The sequence below is a fragment of the Meriones unguiculatus genome, chromosome 3 (assembly GCF_030254825.1).
Source record: "Meriones unguiculatus strain TT.TT164.6M chromosome 3, Bangor_MerUng_6.1, whole genome shotgun sequence".
NCBI classification, from domain to species: Eukaryota; Metazoa; Chordata; class Mammalia; order Rodentia; family Muridae; genus Meriones; species Meriones unguiculatus.
In genome coordinates, this window is record NC_083351.1 from 43,361,025 (window position 1) to 43,382,005 (window position 20,981).

The 20,981-nt window shown below is 45.4% G+C and overlaps 1 protein-coding gene across 3 annotated transcripts in view; it reads right to left on the minus strand.

Annotated features, from left to right (window-relative positions):
- The window catches only part of Abca1 (ATP binding cassette subfamily A member 1), a 117,405-nt gene that overhangs the window by 62,100 nt on the left and 34,324 nt on the right, over nt 1-20,981 (minus strand). For all 3 annotated transcript variants that reach the window (XM_060379913.1, XM_060379911.1, XM_060379912.1), the window contains exons 6-7: nt 8,025-8,146; nt 5,878-6,054 (exon numbers count right to left, since the gene is read on the minus strand). In XM_060379913.1, coding sequence (XP_060235896.1) covers nt 5,878-6,054; nt 8,025-8,146 — 299 coding nt within the window. The remainder of the gene's footprint in view (nt 1-5,877; nt 6,055-8,024; nt 8,147-20,981) is intronic.

Consider the following 20,981-nt stretch of genomic DNA (forward strand, 5'->3'; position numbering starts at 1 on the left):
TAGATTAGGGATCAATAAGCTTTAAACCTGGGGCTGGAGTGATGATCATTCCGTGGTTAAGAGAGCTTACTGCACATGCAGAGGACCTGGTGCTGGGTATGGGTCCCAGTACCTACATGGCAGTTCACTACCATGTGTAACTCCAGTCCCAGGTGATCCTGGCCTCTATGGTACCAGGTGCACACACTGCACACAAAGTCATACAGGCAAAATAAAATAAAAAATAAAATTTGAAAATCGTTAAACTGAAAACAAGTCAGCTATGTACCAGCCAGTCGCCAATATTTCCATGACATCTATGGCCCCGAACATGCCCAACATAGTCTAATATTTCCATGACAACAAAGATTTTCTTTTAGGACCATTATAATATCTTTAGTAAAACAGGGAACAATTGGTCTCATGTCTGAAGAAGGTATTAATATATATTAACAATAATTCAACAATCTAAGTGTTAACTTTACATTAAACGTGTTTCGTGCATGAAAATGTTTCATGTTTATGTTGCTTCCAAACACAGTTCAATATACTTATTAGTATAATTTAGGGAAAAAGCAAGCCTTTATCTTAGCAACTGCTGCCCTTCTCAAGAGCAAACGCAGTATGATTAAGGAACACATACTTCGGCAAATGGAATCAAGCAGTCATATTAGCAAAACACTAAATTCAGCAATTTAGTGTTATCCTTCAGTCTCTGCAGATGAGCACAGTCTGAGAGTAAATCCTCACAGCTTGTCACTGAGCAAACACCAAACAATGAGGGCCGCAGTTGCTTAGAGACAAAAGGCACAAGATGTAAAGGTGGACAGTGAAACCATGCAAAGTTCATAAAATCTACTACTTTCCACAAATGTCCGAATCTTCCAGGCACAAGAAGAGGAGAAGCAAGAATTCTCCACTACCAAAAACCTACATGGATTCTCCTCTATGAAAACCTACATGAAGGCCTTAAGCCAAGTGCTCCATGTGATGTACTGAAGCGTTGAGTCCTTTACAAATCACTGAGGAGATGACTCCGTGGTTAAAGTGCTCCTGACGGAAGCATGAGAACTCGGGTTCAGACCCCCAGAACCCACATCAGTGTCAGGTGGGCGTGGCTGCCTGCCTGTAAAACCAGCCTTGGAAGAGAGGAAGCTGGCTGATGAGACCAGTCACACTGACAGAGCCTCTCTCCCTGAACAAAGGGCAAAAGGATGACTGCCAGCATCTGTCTCTGACCTCCATGCATACATACTTATGCATGCATGCGTGCGCTTACACATAACATGCACATGCAGGCACACACACTGCAAAAGGTGAGGGGGGAAGCTCTTAGATTACCAAGCCCCGTGTGTTCTCTGAGTCTTTGTCTACAAAAGTCAGGGCGGACTCAGAAAAACCCTTCAGATCTTCAAGATAAGGACATTTTCTCGCCCACTTAGTCACCTGCACCTTAGATAGCAGACAGCACAGCTGTGAGGTCACTGGTCTGGGAACCACAGGCATCCTAGTATATGAACCAAATTCTGCCCTGGTGGGAATGTGTAACATGAATCACAGGACATTTGAAGAGAATTCTTCAGTCTATGGAAACAGACTTCTGCCATTTAGGCAGAAAGTACTCATAGAGGTCAAGACGACCTAACCATAGCCACAGTCGCATGAGTAAGATATGAGGTATTGTTGACATGACGTAAATCTGTGGGCCTTGCCTTCCAACCTCAAGAATCACACACCATTCCCACATTACTGAAACAACACTGAACCAGAACCCCAAACTGTCTAGGACAAGCCTCGCTTCAGCCCCAGAACTTGTAAAGCACACCTTAAATATTCTGCCTTGCCCTTTAAAGCTGGTCCACAGAGCCCACTAGAATGAAAACTCCACAAGTATCTCATCTCCCATGCCCAAGAGTGAACTTCAGCGCCTGAATGAAGTACAAGATAGAGAGCAGACATAGAGAGAATGGTAGGATTTTCCCGGATGGATGTTTCAGAAAGAGATGCCGTTTCCCACTGTTCACTCTGTGTCAGAACCCTGGATGGGTACTGTGTATCATGCAATAGAGTCACTCTCAGAGCATGTGAGAAAAATCAGAGAGCTAAAGAGGGGTCAACAAAAGCCTGGGGCACTTAGGGAGCATTTCAAAGAAATGATGAAATATCCTCTCCAATCCAAAGGCAGTTGCGGCAGGTGCATGACTCTCTAACGATGGTCACACCCTAATTTCTGGGGTCTGTGAATACATTAATGATGGGGCAAAACGTGCTTTGTGAGGGGTAATTTGGTTTATAGACCTCAAAACAAGGAGATCATGTTGGATTGCCTACATGGGCAGATCTAATGATGGAAGCCCTTGAAAGTACAGAACTTTCTCTAACTGGAGACAGCAGCAAAAGTCAGAGATTTAAACCATGAAAGAGACTCAGTCCAGGGGCTCAAGAGAGGAACGTGAAAAGAATGAAAGAGACAACACTGCCTATGAAAGCAAAGACCCATCCATGCCCATGGCTGAAAGCTGGAATAGGGACTTCGGGCCTACAACTGGAAGGAGCCGAACTCAGCTGAAACTGAGCTCAAAAGCATATCTGTCTTCAGAGTCTCCAGAAAGAAACCCAACCCTGATAGCATTTTGACTTCAGTCTTGATGCACTCCTAACCAAGGTACCCAGGCTTCTGAACTTCAGGACTCTGAGGTAATAAATGCATGTCACAGTAAGCTCCTGTGTGTGTATGGTTATTTGTTACAGAAGCAAAAGAAAAAACAAACAAACAAACAAACAAAAGCAAATACAACAGCAAGGACCGAGACAAATGAGGCAAATAACTTGTTCTGGCCAACTATGCTGCTCCATTATCATGGCCCTCTCCTACAGTGCAAAGGGAAGTGGAGCCTACAATAGAAGGCAGAGATCCCCAACTAGGCTTCCATCCTGTCCTCTCTGGGAAAGTTCGGAGAAGGTGAAGGACAGTTTACCCTCTTTGCCTAGCCCACAGGACAACCAAACCCACCTGCAGGGCAGTGACATAACCTGAGATGTGGCCAGGTGGCCCAAAGCTCCTTGTAAGGGTTGTTACCTCAACAGCACACTGTGAACGTTCAGGATTATCAGTAAGTACGTCCATGACCTTATGCATTCATCCCAGAGACAGCGTTCCATATGTCAGTCCACCTTTGTACTTACTGGAAAACCACCTTTTAACCATCTTAACTAAGTAGGGTTCCTAGAACAATTCTGATGTAAGCAGTACTGTTCAGTAACTGATCTGGAAGTTCACATTTGGTTGGTTTTTGTTTTGTTTTGTTTTGTTTTGTTTTGTTTTGCAATATCTGAACCAAAAATATCACTGTTCAATGATAGGATTGCTTTGTTTATTCTGCTTCTGATTCCTAACACCGATCTACAGAAGGAAACATCTGTCTTACCAGCCACTGTTTTTGGCTTGCAATTTATACTATGTCAATTAAATGTTCAGCTTTCCATTCACTGAGCATCTCGTATGCACCAACCTATTAATATATCTGTATAGTTACATAAAACAAATAATCATAATAAATGGCAAACTATATTATCTCCATATATAATAAAAGGAAGTGGAGGCTTGTAGAGCCTAAGTTAATTTTTCCAAAGTCAATGACATTTATAAAACGCTGAACCAGTATTTGAACCCAGATCTTGTTCTCACGTCATAGCCTTCTGCCACATTGCCCCATGTTGTCCAAAGACCACTACCCCAACCAGCGAGATGAGACCCAGAAGAAAGGGTCATAATATTTTTGGCTGGTAAATGGGGAAATGCCATCACCAAAAATAACAATAACACAAAGGGAAAATATTTCAAAACATGTCTGTTCTAATGAGCCTCCTTTGGTACAGAAATGGCATATTAACAGAACAGTCTTCTCCCGAGATACTGGGTCATGCATCTGGCTGTTGTTCTCGAAGTTCTTGGCACGATTAACTGCCTGGTGGCACAATTAACAGCACAAGTCGCATACACTGGCCATCACAAATTAAAATTTCGTCTAAGTAGCAAGAGAAAATGTGTGCTTATTATAAACCAACTACCAATCCCAGCATTCCAATTAAGGTACTGCTTGATTCAATAAATAACATTACAGAATGTTTGAGAGACGTTCCATCCCAGAAGAATCTTCCAAAATATTTTCACACTGCACAATCCTGATCACTCCCTATAGTTTACTCGTAAGAACTCCATGTTTTGACTTTATGGAGAAGCAAAGGGCAGAAGCAGAATTCCACTTTCTATGCCCAGGAGGTACACTTGTTCACGAGGCTACTAATCTTCAGGACATAACAAGACAGGATGCCACATTGCTGCCAGGTTTGAAGGTATATTTCCATGGCCTTGCAAACCCTCCCAAATGTTTTGGAGAGGAATTTCAAGTTCAAAGCTGAGCTGTTAATGGACAGAGGATGAGGGCCATGGTGGCATTATATTTTGAGTAGTCTGGGCTCTCCATAAGAGGAGGGATTTTACTGCGCTGTAAGCATGACAGCTGTCTAGTGAGTAAACTGAAGTGAGATCGAAGAAACGGGCACCACAATCAATTCCCGTGTCGTCTACAATAATTCATATTTCCTAAATTTGAAGGACAAATGTTTACCTCTGTGTCTTATAATGAAGTACAGCAGACTTCCTGTCATAACTCTTGCCCCAATTGTAATGACCCTCTAAGCCTCACAGCCTGCACAGACTCGCAGCAGTACATTTATCTATGTAGGGCTGTTGCTTGGATAGCTACAAACATCTTCCATAAAGAAATACCTCTTACTTGAAGTTCCAGTCATAGACGCAATAACCAGTGGAATCAAAGACCACCCGAGCCAGCACTTGGTAGTTTTTAAAAGCCCGAAACGGAATTAACTACTTCAGCAGTAAGGAAAGGTTGAGCTGGCCACAACCCCGTGCACACCACAGAAGAACCTAGAAGAAACTCAGTCGTGCTGTCACCCATGCCTCAGGCAACAGCTGCAGCATCACAAGAGTGGAGCCACATGCAAGCACTTCTTCACAGCCTGGTCAGAGAATCCTCGCTGAGATATCTGAGAGCCCACGCCAAGGTCTGATCTACTCAGGCCTCTGACGGAAACTGGCCATCTTAGGAGCCCGTAAGAGTGCACAGCTGCCTATGATGAAACGCAGCTTCACGGTGTTCAACATGCTTACAGCATGACCTACTGACACAACAGCTCTCCCGGTAAACAGAGAGCGGAGTCCTGAGTAACGCAGAACGCTTCTGGAGGCGTTTCACCAGAGATCTCAGAAAACTCACAGGTATCGTTATTCCAGGATTTCTACAGACAAAACCCTGATGACGGATATGCCCCAGACTTACCTGCATTCCCTGATTATGGCTTGTTTGGTGAGCGCGTCTTTCTAATACATTTTTATCACTGTGATTTTTGTCACAATGATTTTTATGTGGTCTTACTCAAACCCAATGTTTTATAATCTAACCACAATCTCCCCCTTCCAATGGTTTTAAAAACACTAATAATCAGCTATCCCTCCCCCATTAATAATTTCAAAACTTAAATCTAGAGGGAAAAAAACATCTTTCTTCAAATGGACTCTTTCTCATAAATATAATATTAAAAAAAAACATGAATGACAGGCCTTTTCTAGTTGAAACGGGCACAGGAGACCATGGGCGTGCACTCAGCCACACCCAGAACACTCTTCTCCAACTCACCCCTTGGGAAATGGACGGAAATTTCAAAGAACACTCAGAATTCGACTGGACAGAATTATATCACCAAGTTCCAGGCAGCCCCAAGTTTCTACAAAAACAGGCCATGTTGTCCAGGAAAAGATTTCGTATCCCAAAAGCGTCAGTGCTTGAAGCCTCTGCACACAGCCTGTCCACTCACCACGATGGGCTTCAGGATGTCCACGTTATAACGCAGCACTCGCTCCGCTGCGTCTAGCTTCTCCCTCGGCAGGCCACAAAGGGCAGACACTTCCAGGTCGCCAAGATGAATGAGCTCTTCTAATTTTGATCCATTACACAGATTGGCCAAATGTAACTGGTACCCTTGTAAAAACACCTGGAAGGATTTCATGTAAACAGAGATGAGAAAAAAAACATCAGGATGGAGACCTGGGTCCTAGACACCTTTGGGGGACCGTGACAACACAGCCTGGAAGATGGTGAGAAGAGCAGCGCTGTGGTCACCCCACGATGAGGCTTCTTTACTGAACCGTGGGATGAATCAAGGAGCAATCAGCCATGTTTCAAATCTGCGTGCATGACTCAGGATCTCCACACTTTTGTCCCTCCAGCACAGGGAAATCCTTAGTGCAAGTCTTTTTCTTAACATGACTGGAACACATGACACAGCTCATGGAAACCCAGAATCTAAACCCCCAGAACCATCAGCAGAAAGTCATCCTAACTATTCTGAAATTTCTGAGATTGGACCCTGAAATTAGGCTGATTCCTGAAAAAAACAAAAAAAATACATATATATATAAAATATATATTATATATATGTATAAAATGTATATTATATATTTTATATATAATATAAAAGGCAGGCCACTGTCAAGTCATCAGTGAAGCTGTTCTAAGTCATTCTTACCTGTTCTCTATGCAAACCCACCAGGAAAACCTCTCTTTGGCTATACTCTCCTACCTTGCTGGCCTTTCTGGGTTTAAATACACAGTACTTTTCATAGCTGAGCCTCACTGTATAGCAGACAGAAACCTTTGTAATAAAATGAGATTGTTCTTGCTTATGAGGCTCATACTTGTACCCATAGCACTAGAACAGTATTTGTTGAATGGATGAGTGAGTGATTCAGGCTCTTTATTTTAATATTACCAACCCCTTTATCAGCTTAACTAGATGCAGTCCATCCTGGTCACAGAGTGACCCTGTACAGCAATGCAAGTGATGAAGCCAAAGCCTCTCAACACTCACGCAGCTTTATAAACACTGCAGAGGATCTCACCCACCATGTCGTCCACTCAATTGTCACCTACTGCCAGATACTCAAGTCCACTCCAGGCTTACTCCTGCCTTTAATCCTTGCTGCCATGCTGGCATGAAGAACCCTAACAACACTGAAACTCTAATTACCATGCAAAGACCTGCCCAGAGGACGCCTCTTATTCTAACTGATGGCACGCAACAGATAGGAAGTAGGCAGGGGGCAATGGAAATAATGCTAAACGCAAGGATTTCAAAAGTCTGCTGCCTCTGGCCCACCTCCCAACCACACAATTGGTAAACGCAAGGCGTATTTTCCCAGTTTCATAGGATTGTGCCGTAAGCACATTTTTCTAATTTTAAAAATTCTCAGCCATGTGAAGCAAAGATCTCTTCAAGCATAAACAAGCCCACGGCTTCTGCTTACTGTAAAGTCAGGCCAGTACAAAGGCACAGGCTGTGTGGGGTCAATTCTCCTTTCTGCCAGAGAACAAAGTTAAGAAAAAGCCTTGAAAAAAAAATGTATAACCATGCACTCTGCCCAGGAGTGGCATGAGAATAAATGATGCCATGGAAATTCTCCAGGACCGTAAAGTGAAAAGTCTATAAAAACACTAATATTATACTTTAAATTTTAACAAAATTCTCCTTACGTATCTTCCCCATCTTTAAAATGAAGCCTAAAGTGTTTTGTTTAATCTTCTGTGATAGATTCTAGTTCAAGAATCGACACCTCTGGCTCTTATTTCAGAACTACATTAAAAAAAAATTTTGAATTCACCTTAACACAAAATATAACCACTGTAGGAGGAAGTCACTACAATGGCAAAGAATAGATACAAAATCAACTTCATTTCAACAAGCTGGCCCAGATCCTGGGCGACACATTCCACTCGCTATGGGGTTTGTCTGTGTCAACCAGAGCAGAGAGTAAAATGAGGCGAAAATATATATTTGAAGCTCTAACAGCTTCAAAGCTCCCCTCACAGCTTTTTCAAAGACAAGGCTTTATTTCTGTCTTTCCAGAACCTTCAACAACGTCCTAGTGATGGACCCCACTGACTTAGCTGAAGGTGGTAGCTTACCTTCTGGAGACTGACATCAGCCTGCAGCAGGCTGTCCACAGTGGGCCTTGGCAGAGACAGATTGTGATACAGGAATCCAGAGAACGTTTCATTGTCCACCAGGAAATCCTGGAGCTTCAACTCTATCGGAAAATGGTGTTTCATTTACAATTAATAACACACACAAAACAAAACAAAAACAAAACAGAACAAAAAACAAAACCCAAACACTCAACCGATATGGGAAAGGTGGAGAAGAACAGAATACTGATTGCTTCATTTCAAATGGATGGGTGACCACAGGCTGCTGGCTCACGCACATGGAGACGTGAGTTACAGGAGCTGCGTCTCACTGGGAAAGACAGTGAAAAGATTGCTTTCTGATGACATGTTGAGCCACACTCAGTGTGTGCTCTCACACCGAAACAGCACAGCAGTGTTGTTACACACAGTCTTTCCTTGTTTCCAACTGAAAACCCAGACCTTTTAAATGATCTCATCCATCCTACCTGAGGTTTGTGACATGAGCCCTGCTGCTCCTGACTCCCCAATGCTGCCTCATGTAGCTAGAACTGAAAACACTAAAAGCCTTATTTCCGCAAGCCACGGGGGCTAATCTCCTGAAGCAGCAGGCAACGGCTCTCGAACTTTTCTGTGAGCCAGAATCGCCTGATGGGTCGCTTCAGCTGCACTTGCTGACGGCGGCCTTGAGCACCTGATTTGGGCAGTGTGTGCAGCATCCGCTCAACTAAGCAGCTCCCGGGTGGTGCTAACGCTGCCAGCCTTGGATCACACCTTCAAGAATCACAGGGGAGGCCGCAATGCACACCCAGATGCTTTTACAGACACGGCTTCTTGACTTCAGAACAAAACATGGGATACAGAGCTGTCAAGCCCTGTTCCCTCAAACACCGAGAAAAATGTGTATGCGTGAACATCCACCCCTGACCAAATGCAAGGACTTCTAAAGGCTTTCACGCTGACTCCCATTAAACAATAAGCTCTCCAAGTACATCCAGGAAAAAAGGGCTCCAGTCCAGTGGCTTGAAACAGAACAGGCACTGGCCAAGAATTCAGAACGTTATTCTATGGCTGGAGGCGATGTTTGATGGTGCCACCTGAATACTTCTTAGCACCTTTCTGAGGCTCAGGTCCTCCATCTCTAAAGCTAGGGTTTCTGAGCAGATGCTGGATGGGAGCCTGTCACTCTGGAACACCACCCTTTCCCTGCCTTATCTATTCTTTTTCCTCCCTTTCCTCTCTAAACTTCTAATAACCTGAATTCTTTTTTTTTTTTTTTTACAATTAAAACAAACAAACAACAAAACCAAAACAAAAGACACAGCTCCCCTGTGAACAAATGGTTTGTAGGGCAGGCAGTACTTGCAGAACTATGGCCCACAGGCCCACGCACATTCTGACCACTAGAGGGCAAACTTGACAAACACAAATCAGTTACCCGAAGAGGGGGTTCAGAAACCAAAGACCACAGAGGGCACTGATGAGAACAAGAGCTTATCCTGGGATCTAAAAGGGTTTCCTTGTGTGGAGACAAGCAACCCAGGAAGACTCTCAATAGATCTGAATAATCCAGGCAGCTTCTGCATTGAGCAAATGTCAGTAATTTTGAATAGAGCATATAAAAAGTGATTCTCCTCCGTACCTATGCAGTTTGCTCCTAGGGTTCCTCATGATACCCCAAAGCGGATGCTAGGACTTTTAGTGTCCCCCTTAAAATGAGCACTCCAGCAAGCTGTCACAAGCCCGGTGTTTCCATCATCTAGGACACCATACTGGTACCACCGAACTCAACTCTGTAGCTGCCATGCCTCCAAGCCCCTACGGCTCACTTAGGAGGCTCACTCCTTCAGACTTAACCTAAGCCAGTGGTTCTAAAGTAGACCACCCACAAGTCTTCACTTTAACAAGCAGCCTTGAGACTTCCAATCTAGGGGGTCTGGGAGTCACATATTATGAAAAGTTATTTTACTTAAATATTGTCAGCATTAAAATCTGCTTAGAAAAATACACAGTTTTATCTTAGTGTTTCAAATACCTAGAGCGAGGCCTGACACAGAATTACTGCTCAGTCAATGACATCTGAATTAATGCTAGATAAAATTACCAAAAATATCCCAGAAGGATCTCTCAGCTCAGTTGGTCCAGGAAGAGGCCAAGGATGTCATTAGAAGTATCTTCCCAAAGAAAACAATATCTAGAACATACCAGCATTCCCACAGTGGGGGCAGGGAGGAAGGAAGACAGGCAGAGGGCTTTAGCTAAGATTTCAGGTTAAAAAGGCAGACATGCTTATAACTAAGTAAAACATATATATGAGCTAGGAAATATAGATCATTCAGTAGAGCACTTACTCAGCATGCTAATGCCCTGTAAAATACACACACATGCACCTGCACATGAACACACACACACAAGCTCACATGAACAAATACAAACCATACTAGGAATCCAAATCCTGGGTTCTGTATTCATTTATTTGACAGACTGTTTGAACAACTTCAACTCCTACAACCTTACTTATAAAATGAGGGTCAAGAGGCTTCTATGGACCTTTGGTAGAACAGAATAAACCTATGAACACTTGGACCAACCAGTTGAACAGAAATTCTTCCTGGGCAAAGCCACAGCAGCACATAGCATCCTACTTAGGAACTTGGGAACACTTCCCCCCTTCAGGGCAGCAAAAGTGTGGGAGGTTGACCAAGGCTTCGCTTTCAATGGGCCTAGGTCACCCAGCAACACTCTGGAGACCAGCAAATGTGCTTCACATGTTTATAAGATGCTTCTGTTATGTCAACAGGCTCTGAGGATAAAAACAGCTGGATGTGATCAGACTCCAACTGCCTATCCCCTGGATGAGACACCGAAACCAAGAAGCCAGTTAAACAGTCATCAGCCTTTGGCAGGGCACAAGTATGGTGTGGCGGACTAACTGGGTGGGGACGCTGCACGGAGTGCCAAAGATCCCTGGCTACAAAAACTTACAGTCTGGTCACGTGGAAACACACGCTATCTTCTACTGTCCCAGCTGCAACTCATATACGCACAGGAAGGCAAGATTGTGCGGTTCGCCAGTTCTCAACCTTGGATGCTGCTAGACCCACGTGGGAACTTTAGAAAAGCCTCAAAGCCTAGACCACAGCCCAAAACAATGAACCAGAGCTGTCAGGAACAGGATTTGGGCCTCAGGAATTAAAACAACAACAACAAAAGGAAGAAACCAAGTTTGAAAAACAGGTATACATGGTGGCGCATCACTCAAGTAGAGCTTCATTAAAAAAAAAAAAAAAAGACTAAAAGCCAGGCCTAGTGGCACAGACCTGTTATATCCTAGCTATCCGCGGCTCTAGGGAAGGAAGATTACAAGTACAAAGCGAGCTTCAGCAACTTAATATCTCTTTGTCACACACCCATCCACCCGCACACACATACATGCACACACACACACACACACACAAAGGGAGGAGGGGAATGAGCAGGGATATAGCTCAGGGATAGAGCACTTTTCTAATGTGTAGAGTCCCAGGGTCAATTCCCAGTACTATATGAGAGAGAGAGAGAGAGAGAGAGAGAGAGAGAGAGAGAGAGAGAGAGAGAAGGAAGGAGGATGGAGATGGAGGGAAGATAGGTAGGTAGGTAGATGGATGGATGGACAGATGGATAGGTTGACCTAACATTTTATAGAGCATCAACAAGAGGGATCACACTGTCTTCCAATTGTAAGGACCAACACAGGTAGATAGCCAGTGATAAGACAGACCAGTCATTCCAGATATAAGACCAATGATACTTGGTGGGAAAGACAGTCAAGTCACTCGGTCACTTAACTGGAACCAAAGGAGTTGACATGGACCTGGCTTTTGCTATCTGTGGAATGTGTGGTTAAAATGTTCTCTGAAGCATGTTTCCATGTTTCTGAGAGGAGCACAGGGTCCCCTTGATCCAGCACCAGAGCCAGTATGAGAAAGGCTGACCTGTTCCTACCCCTGTGACTGTGAGCCTCACTTGGTCCCTCTCCTTGGTGTTCTTGGCCTCAGTTCTCTTAGACATCAAATGGAGCTTGGGCCAACAAGATGGCTAAACAGGGACAGCGCCTACCACCAAGCCTGGCAACCCAATCTCAGCCCCTGGGACCCACGTGGACTGACCTCCACAGCTGTCCACTCCCTTCACACCCTATACCAACACACAGAAAAAATAAATAAATAAATAAAGTGTAACAATGTTTAAAAGTAAAACGGAACTAATAACATTCATAGGTTTGTAAAGAGCTGGGAAGATGGCTCACTCAATAAAATACCTATTGGAAAAGCTCAAGGAACTGAATCCCTGGCCCCTACACCCACTCATGCACCATGGAGCACACTTGAAATCCCGGCGCTGAGGAAGTGGAGATTGGCAGACACCTGAGAGAGCTTGCTGGCCAGCTGGCTTCCCAAATCAGTGAGCCCTAGGTTTAGTGAGAGACCCTAAATTCAATACTGATGTCTGGTCTCTCTCTCTCTCTCTCTTTCTCTCTCTCTCTCTCTCACACACACACACACACACACACACACGCACACGCACACGCACACGCACGCGCACGCGCACACGCGCACGCGCACGCGCACACGCGCACACGCGCACACACAAGCTGACTAGTTAGGAGTATTTACATGAGAAGGTATGATCACCGGCTCAGAATGTGAACATCTGGGAAGACAGAAAGCTGTATGCAAACAAGTTCTCTCACCGCAATCCCTTCAGCAGGAGCCAGATGTGCCAAGCACAGCTTCCAGATCAGCCTGAGAGGCAAACAGCCGCCTACTATGTCCCTGGAGCTTTGGGCACAGTGAAGCAGGGCAAAGGGGAGGAGAAAGGGAAAACAAAATAAGAGGTTGGTGGCTAAAGAGAACAAACAGATGAGATGTGTCCGTGGGCTGGGAAAGAGTGAGACACCATCCTGGGTTTCTTGCTAGTCATCTGGGTCAAGCCTCTGCACCCACGTTAAGAGAGAGGCACGTGTAAAGGAGAAGCCCTAACCCTGGGGGTCTTCCTGGCCAAGGGACTGTCCATTGTCGTCCCCCCACCACCGGCCTTCTTTCTTGCCTGAGGCTGAAACCCACACTTGGAAGCAGGGGAGGAGAGGGAAGGAGGAGGGCGGCAAGGCAGAGGAGAGGAGCCAGGCACTAGGCACTGAGGTTACTCTCGGTCAGTGCCCTCTCCAAGCCCCAGCTTAAGTTTCAAGTTCTCTGCAGTCTTGTGCTGTACACAAAGAGGAACCACAGCTATCAGCAGCTTGAGAAGTGGGCGGAGGAGGCAAATGAGAAAAGGGAGAGGTAGAGAAAGACACAGCAGCACCCCTGGACGGCGTAAGCTTCTTAAGTGGATCCCCTGTGGTGACAGCGGGGTGGGGCTGGAGTAGGGGTGGGGTAAGGGTCTCCTAGCCCTGGCCCTGCAAATGAGCAAAGGCTTGAGGGGGTGGGGTTTGGGCTGGGCCTGGATGACATTCTTGTGGTTTTACTTAGCCTATTTGGTCAGTTTCATAAACAAGACTTCGAAATATTTTCAGCTACAAAAGGGCTGGAAATCATCACACCTGCTTTTCAGCTGGTGGGCTGGTTGGTTACTTAGCTCCTTTGTTGAGACTGATTCTTACGTAGCCAGTGCTGGCTTTGAACTTCTCATCCTCCTACTTCCACCTCCCAAGTGCTGGCATTACAGGCATGCCCTCATGCCCAGCTTCAGGATACCAGCTTGGTTGATTTTGTATTGCTGGGGATGCCCTTTCTTCAGGGGGGAGATGACTGCAGAAGGCTTTGTGGGGTGCCCTGGAGAGAAGGAAGGGCAGCTGGGTGGCAACGCCCTGGGGTTAACTGTTAGTCCAGACAACTGGTGGGCCAGCTTGTGGGCTATGTATGCTGAGACCTCCCTGCTTGCCATGAAGTCTCTCTTTCTACAGTGAAGGCTTTCTGAATAATTTTAAGAAATTAAAAAAAAAGAAAGAAAAGAAAAGAAAAGAAAGAAAGCTCAGCTTTGGAACCTAGAGAACCTGTTCATTCCTGTTCATGTCCAGTTCTTTGGACTTCAGAAGCCACTTTCGGACGCTCTGGGCTTCTGTCGTTTGTAAATGAAGATCTACCTTCCGGTGTGTATTAAGTAAGCAGTATCGTCATGGCCATTAGGGTGAACAGTTCCTAAGAGACCTATAGCTATCTACTATTTGCCCTGCACAAACCTTGTCTTTGGACTAACAAACAGTGAAACTTTGAGACTCTGTGTTGTTTAAATTATTTGGTGCATTAGTTAAATTATCTACTCTGCCAAAACACCAGTGCTAAGGTTCAGTGGAGCACAAGTATCCAGTACTTCCCAAAGGCAGGAAAAGGAGATATTATATGACGTAATCCTGCCCTCGCCATCTGAGACGAGATTCGCAGAGAGTAAGAGGAACAAGGCAACCTGTCTGCTGTTCAAGAAGCAGTCACGCTGAGATCAGAGCTAGGAGGAAACTCCTTTTCCCAAATCCATGCACTAGGCATGGATCCTGGCAACGCTTTGAATCACAGGCCTCGAGATAAATCAATCATCAGAGCAGAGTGCTCTTGGATAGGATTATGACTTTCACGGGAGCACTTTCTTAAAAGCTTGAAGACACACACATGGTGCACATTCATTGATATGAGCAAACACTCACATACATAAAAAAAATAAAAATAAATAACATAAATCTTTTTTTTTTCTTAGACCTTGCGGGGTGGGCTCATTCCTTTCTGTTCCTTGTATCAAGTTAGAATAAAGAGATCTTCCCCTCCAAGAGAGGGGAGCCCACAAGAGACGCTGATGGCGCGACACTCTGACCTTGGACATGCAGGCTCCTTAGGAACCATTCCTCTTGTGTAAAATTACTGAGTCTTGGGTACGTTCTTATAAAAGCTAGGATGGATTAAAGCAATAAGCATGCCTTGCTGACAAGAACAAAGTGGAAGAGGCTGCTAGAGGCCACAAAGTGAGGACTGGTGTCATCCAGTAAGAGTCTGCATGGTAAGAAGGGCCCAGTGAGGGCCGTGGCTCTCACAGGCCAGCAGGTGGTGACTACATGCAGTGTTGGTGGGCTGACGTAGCTCAGAAAAAAAGAGAAGGTGCTAACATTGGCCCAAAGGAGTTCTGAACCTAAGGAGAAACAAGAAACAGGAAGCCAGTGTCAGGAAAAACAAGAAGACAGATGGTTAAGGAAACACTTTTAGGGAAACTTAACATCAGAGGGGTGCAAAACACAGAGAGAATGCTCAGAAGGAGAAAAGAGGGTCAGAAGAAACGGTTTAGAAACAGGGAAAACTGAATCGAACAGAAGGGGCAGAGATGAGGAGGTAGGTGTGCGGGAGAGGGGAATTTCAGGTGCCCAGTTATAAGCTATGACTTGTGGCTAACTGGCTGAAACCCTAGAATTGGGTCATGGGAACTTGAAAAACCAGGGGTTGGGAAGGTAGCTCAGGAGGTACTCTGGGTGCAGAAGCAGGATCCAGCGAGCAAGCGGGGTAGCTAAGTTAGCCAAATAGGTGAGTCCTGGGTTAAGTGAGAGACCATGATTCAATGTGTAAGGTGGAGAGCAAGAAAGACCACTGACATCAATTTCTGGCCTCTACGTTTACACATGTATGCACAAGAAACAGAGACAGGGAGAAAAACAGAGACGGAAACAGAGACAGAGAGAAAAAGATAAAAAGAGAGAGAGAGGCATAAAGACAGACAACCAGGGAACAAGAGAAAGAAAAGAAGATGAATGGATTGAGGTGGGATTCTTTCCAGGCGAGTTTAGGGAGAACTGTCGGCATCCATCACGCATACATTGCCTGATTTCTTCTACCGTCTAAAATTAATAAACTTATCAGGACGTGGTGGCACTCTGTGGCAGGAAATACTGACTCATATTTACAAAGCCTCGGATACATTATACAGATCAATTTCCAGAATCTCTAATACCAGCTTCCGAGAAAGGTATTGTTATCCTCGTTTTTCCCAACCAGGAAACAGAACAGGGACAGGAGTAGCTGGTTCAGGGTCACAAAACAAACCAGAGGCAAATGTAAACCCAACGACTCTGATTTCAAAACTCTAGTTTTTTCCACTCGATTACCAACTCCATGGATTGTTTTACTTTCTAAAATCAAAAGCTGCTGATGTCGCTCCCGCTTCCCCACATTGAAGTGAGGCAACCCAGCATCATGCTGTGGTGAAAAGATACAGAACTCCGAGTCACACACACCTGACCCTGAGCAACAGATACAACCTTTTCAGACTTGGTTTTCTCATCAGTAAAATGGGAACAGGACTGATCTGCTAATGATGTTTCAAAGAACCAAACTCCAAAGTCCGATAAATTTAAAATTCCACACAGACATACATGCATATCAACGATCACTCTATTCATAACAGCTAAGTTATAGAACCAACCTTGGTGTCCAACTACAAGCAGCATATTTTCCAGCCACTGAGAACAAGGCTATGGCTTCTTGAGAAAATGGATACAATCGGGGATGATCGTATTATCAAATTGTTAGTCTCAGAAATACAGATATTCTATGTTTTCCTCTCACTTGTAGCCCCTAGATTTTATATAGATATGCAGAACCAAAAGCAGAAGCAAAATTGTCTAGGAAAACAAGGGAACTAATGAGAGGTGAGGGTTGAGCAAAAGGAGAGAAAAGAGCACAGAGGGGCTGCACATGTCCACACCTGTGTGAGTATACCTTATATGACATGGGATGAAATACACAACGCATACCTTATAAGACACAGGACCAAACATAAAATGCATACCTATGTGAGTATATCCTTATATGACATGAAACCGTGCGCAATGAACATATACTGTGGGGGAAAAATCTTTTAATGCAAAATGTCATCACTACCTTGTACAACTTTGTCTGTAGAGAGAGTCAATTTAACATTGCCTTTTGGCACCTCCGTGCAAGAGACGTGGGAGGGCTACAAGCCCAAATCTTTCAGCGAGAACCAACCCAAGCTGCTCTTTACCTCCCACAGGGTAAAATGCATCTCACAGGCAAGCCAGGAGACATGTAACCCTGATGTTTGACGGTCACAATTCGAGCTTTTTAAAAGGCAGCCTGATATTGTCAGGTAACGTGGCATTCCGTAATTGAATGCAATTGTGTTTTCTATGCCTGTCTGGGTAAAGCTGACCTTTGGGTTTGATTTAGCTCAAGCAATATTTCAACATTGCTCTGGAGCTCTGAGTCCCCTGACTACTGCCCTGCTGGAGCCAGGCCTCTGCCCTGGATCGCAACCAACAGCCTGGGCTCTGGGACACAGCCTGACTTTGACAAGTCTGGAGAAATGTTCATGGAGGTAGAAAGGTTTCAATCTATGCAACTGTAAAGCCTCAATTCAAAACGTTGACAAGCACACCCAGGACATGATTTCACAGGCTTTCCACTTTGATGACGCGCTGACACATGCCATCAGATCTCCTAATAACATGACACATGGATGTCCGGCATGAGAACAGAAAACCCAGACATTTGGGGCTAGAAATCCAACTTGAGAAACTGCCCACGATGAAACAAAAGGCATAATTTCAGGCAAAAAAGGAGAAGTAGCTGTGAGTCAAAAGACGGTCCTTACAGATAGGCCTGTGGGGAAATTCTCCCGGTGCCCGCTACATATGCAGCTTGGAAGTGAGGCCTGGAAGTGAAGGAAATCTGGTTCACCTCTCAGAAGTCTCTGACCCTTTCTCATCCCAACCTGTCTGTTCCTGAGCTGGGACTTCCAGGGTCTCTAAGGGTGTGGAGGACAGCTCTCTCTAGGATGATGTAACCACAACAAAGTATGAAAGTCTGAAATGCTAGTCTTGTCACCCTGTTGCCAACTGTGGTTTCCCAGGCAAGGTACTTCCTCCCATGATAACTCTGAAACCACAGTGAAACAAAGAGGAGATCTGATACTTAACTGAGTATCAGATCGGTATGGAAAGGCCTTTTATTATTGGCTCATGTCATTGCTATACCATCCCGGAGGAGGCGCCATTGTTATCCCATCTTGAGGAAAGTGAGGCACAAGAGTGTTATAGAATTAGGCATGGGTACAACTGATCAGCAGCAGAGGCAGGATTTAAACCCAACTCTTCAAATGCCCAGTTCAGGGGATTTTTAAAAGATGTTCATTGTTCATCAACACCTGTCCTCAAATCCCTGCCTCAGCCAACTTTCTCGCCATGTCACCACAACCACCCTGCCCCTGGAGCTCACGTCTCTTTGACTTTCAAAGATTAATGCAGAATCAAAGATCCATATCAGGAGTTGTCAGTATCAACAGACAGGCAAAACAGTATGGTCCTTTTCTCTAAGCAAAGTCCAGCATGGCTTGAAGATGGAAACACACAGGCATTGGTCCAAGCCACAAAGGAAAAGCCAAACCAGCTTTGTATTTTGAATACGTGAAAATAGCAGTCATGCCATTGCCTCAACATGACCCCTAGCTAAAAGGACACTGACAAGCAGACTCATCCACGGTATGCACAGCACGCCGTGGATCTCCCTCAGCCTCAACCTCAATAGCCTGGGGACATGTCTAGTCCAGTGCCCACAAGCCCAAGATTCACCTTGGTTCTCTCTTGGCAGTGTTTTCAGAAGCTCCAGGGGTTCTGCATCCTGGCGAGGGAACATCTGAAAAAAACCTCTGCATCAGAGAAGGGGCAGGGGAAGGGCTGTGAGCTCTCACCACAGTCTTCCCTGGTGGAAGCTGAAGAAAGAGGACATAAGGCCACAGCAGATAGCCTGGTGGGTGGATAACAACTTGAAAGAGCACAGTTCTTACAGAGAGTGTCACTCCCATGCTGTGGAGCACAAGCCATCCCTCAGCTGCCCAAGCTGCCTTTACTGACCCCAACACAAAAGACCATAAAACAGTCCTCTGTGGTCCCCACAGTACCTTCTAGACTTCTATACTTACAGCATGCCAGTGTGGCTGTAACTTGGGACAAATCCAGACACCTAGAGTGCTAAGAGCTAAGAGCTCGGATCTTGGCTGAGTCCCATGCGCACAAGAGATCAGCTATCTGGCATCCAGCCACACCACAGAAACGATAGCCCTAGCCACACGGCTTGGGTCATGCCACAGCTGTAAAGAATGCAGAACTCCTACAAGACCCGTACAAACCAAACGGAGGGATTGCCCTAAGATCAGCATAAGCAATGGTGAGACTATGGGAGCCTTGGGGGAGCTCACTGGGTGCACCAGGGCTTAGCTAATTATGGAAATGTGGTGTGTGTGTGTGTGTATGTGTGTGTGTGTGTGAGAGAGAGAGAGAGAGAGAGAGAGAGAGAGAGAGAGAGACAGAGACAGAGAGACAGAGAGGTGGGGGAAGGGAGCAGGATTTCTTAGACTGTGAGGATGTTCTACCCTAGAAAGGCCAGAAGCCTCAGCTCCCAGCATAAATAAGCACCTCCCAACTTCATGCCCAGTGGGAAGGAAGCCCTGATCTACCCCAGTAATTTGCACCCATGGTGGATGGAACAAGGAAGAGAGAAGGCGGATACCTGAGCCGATCGGCAGGCCGACCAGCAGGCCGACGGGCTCAGTGGGAAGCGGCTCTGAGTGTGTTCATGCGTTATCACTAAGCAAAGATCTTAAGCAGCTAAAAGGGAGTAAGCAGTGAAAGCGCCACCCACAGCAAAAGGCCAGTTGCCTTGTTCTCTAGCCCTGTCCTAACTGTGGGCAACAAACTACTGTGGAGGGTTTCTTCTCTCACCATCTCGAAGGAAAAGACCGTGGCCTGGGCCCCGAGAGGCAGATATGGCAAATGAGGCTGAAGGACAGGGCCAGAGAGGAACTGAGGGGAACGGCCCTAAGGGGCATCCTCCCCGTCCCAACTGCCTGGGATTCACACCGTGTACGCTGGCTTTTAAAAAATAAAGAAAAAAAATATATGTAACCTTCGCAGATTTCACAAAAGCATATCTGAGAGCTAAGACCCCCCTTGGGGGGCCTCAAAGAGGGCCATGGAAGTGGAAATCTACCTTCCAGAACATGTCATGCCTCTGGACTCAGATTAGCATGTCTACTGAAACGGTGGGAGGTAAATTCTGTGAAAGAAACTCAAGACAGTCTTAGTGCTAATTTTGAGCTTTTGAGGCCTGGTTTACATGAGGGAAGCAGTTCCACAGTTATCTGTGCTGCCTCTCAGGCTGTCCCAGGCACTTTCAGTTAACAATATCATGCAATAAGAAAGGGCAGGTAGCAGACTTACTCTCACTTCGTTCTCTAAAGATGCACTCAGAGTTACCATGCATGGCTCACAAGCAAGCCACTGCTCAGAAGAACCACCATCATGGCCTCTTCCTGCCCTGAACTGGCTACAGCCTTGTGGGTAACACACACCACTTCTGTATCACAGGTGCCCCATCCAAGGACCCAGGGAGACTCTAAGATGGAGCATCTTCAAGTTGTTTAACCAAACCTCAAATGTTAGGCAATGAAACTTAAGGCCCGGAAAAGGTGAACAAAATGGCCAAGGCCAAACATCCTGGACCCAAGTGAAATAAATAAAGTATTCCTGACTTATGGTGTGCCACCCACATGCCCACATTCACGCCTGGAAACCCACAGGAAGCACCTCACAGAACCCTCCATGATACCCAGGGTAGCTCGTGTCCAAATTTCTAATAAGCAGAGGGCCAGGAAGAATTGGGCATTACCCAAAGGTCACCGTTAGTGAGAGCCGAGAACCTAAATGTGTCGCCAGCTCTTCTTCACACCCACAAGTCTCTCCTGCACCAGTGTTTTCCAACCTTCAGTTACTTACCAACAATTGTCCAGATGTTCACCAAGCCCCATGAAAGAGTGCTTTCCTTACCTGCGTCTTTTCCTTCTCAACAGCCTTTCAGGCAATAGTACTAATGAAAGTGCAATTTGATGTGAGTCAGAATTAAAAGGTGCCGTTTGGGTAGTGTCAGAAAT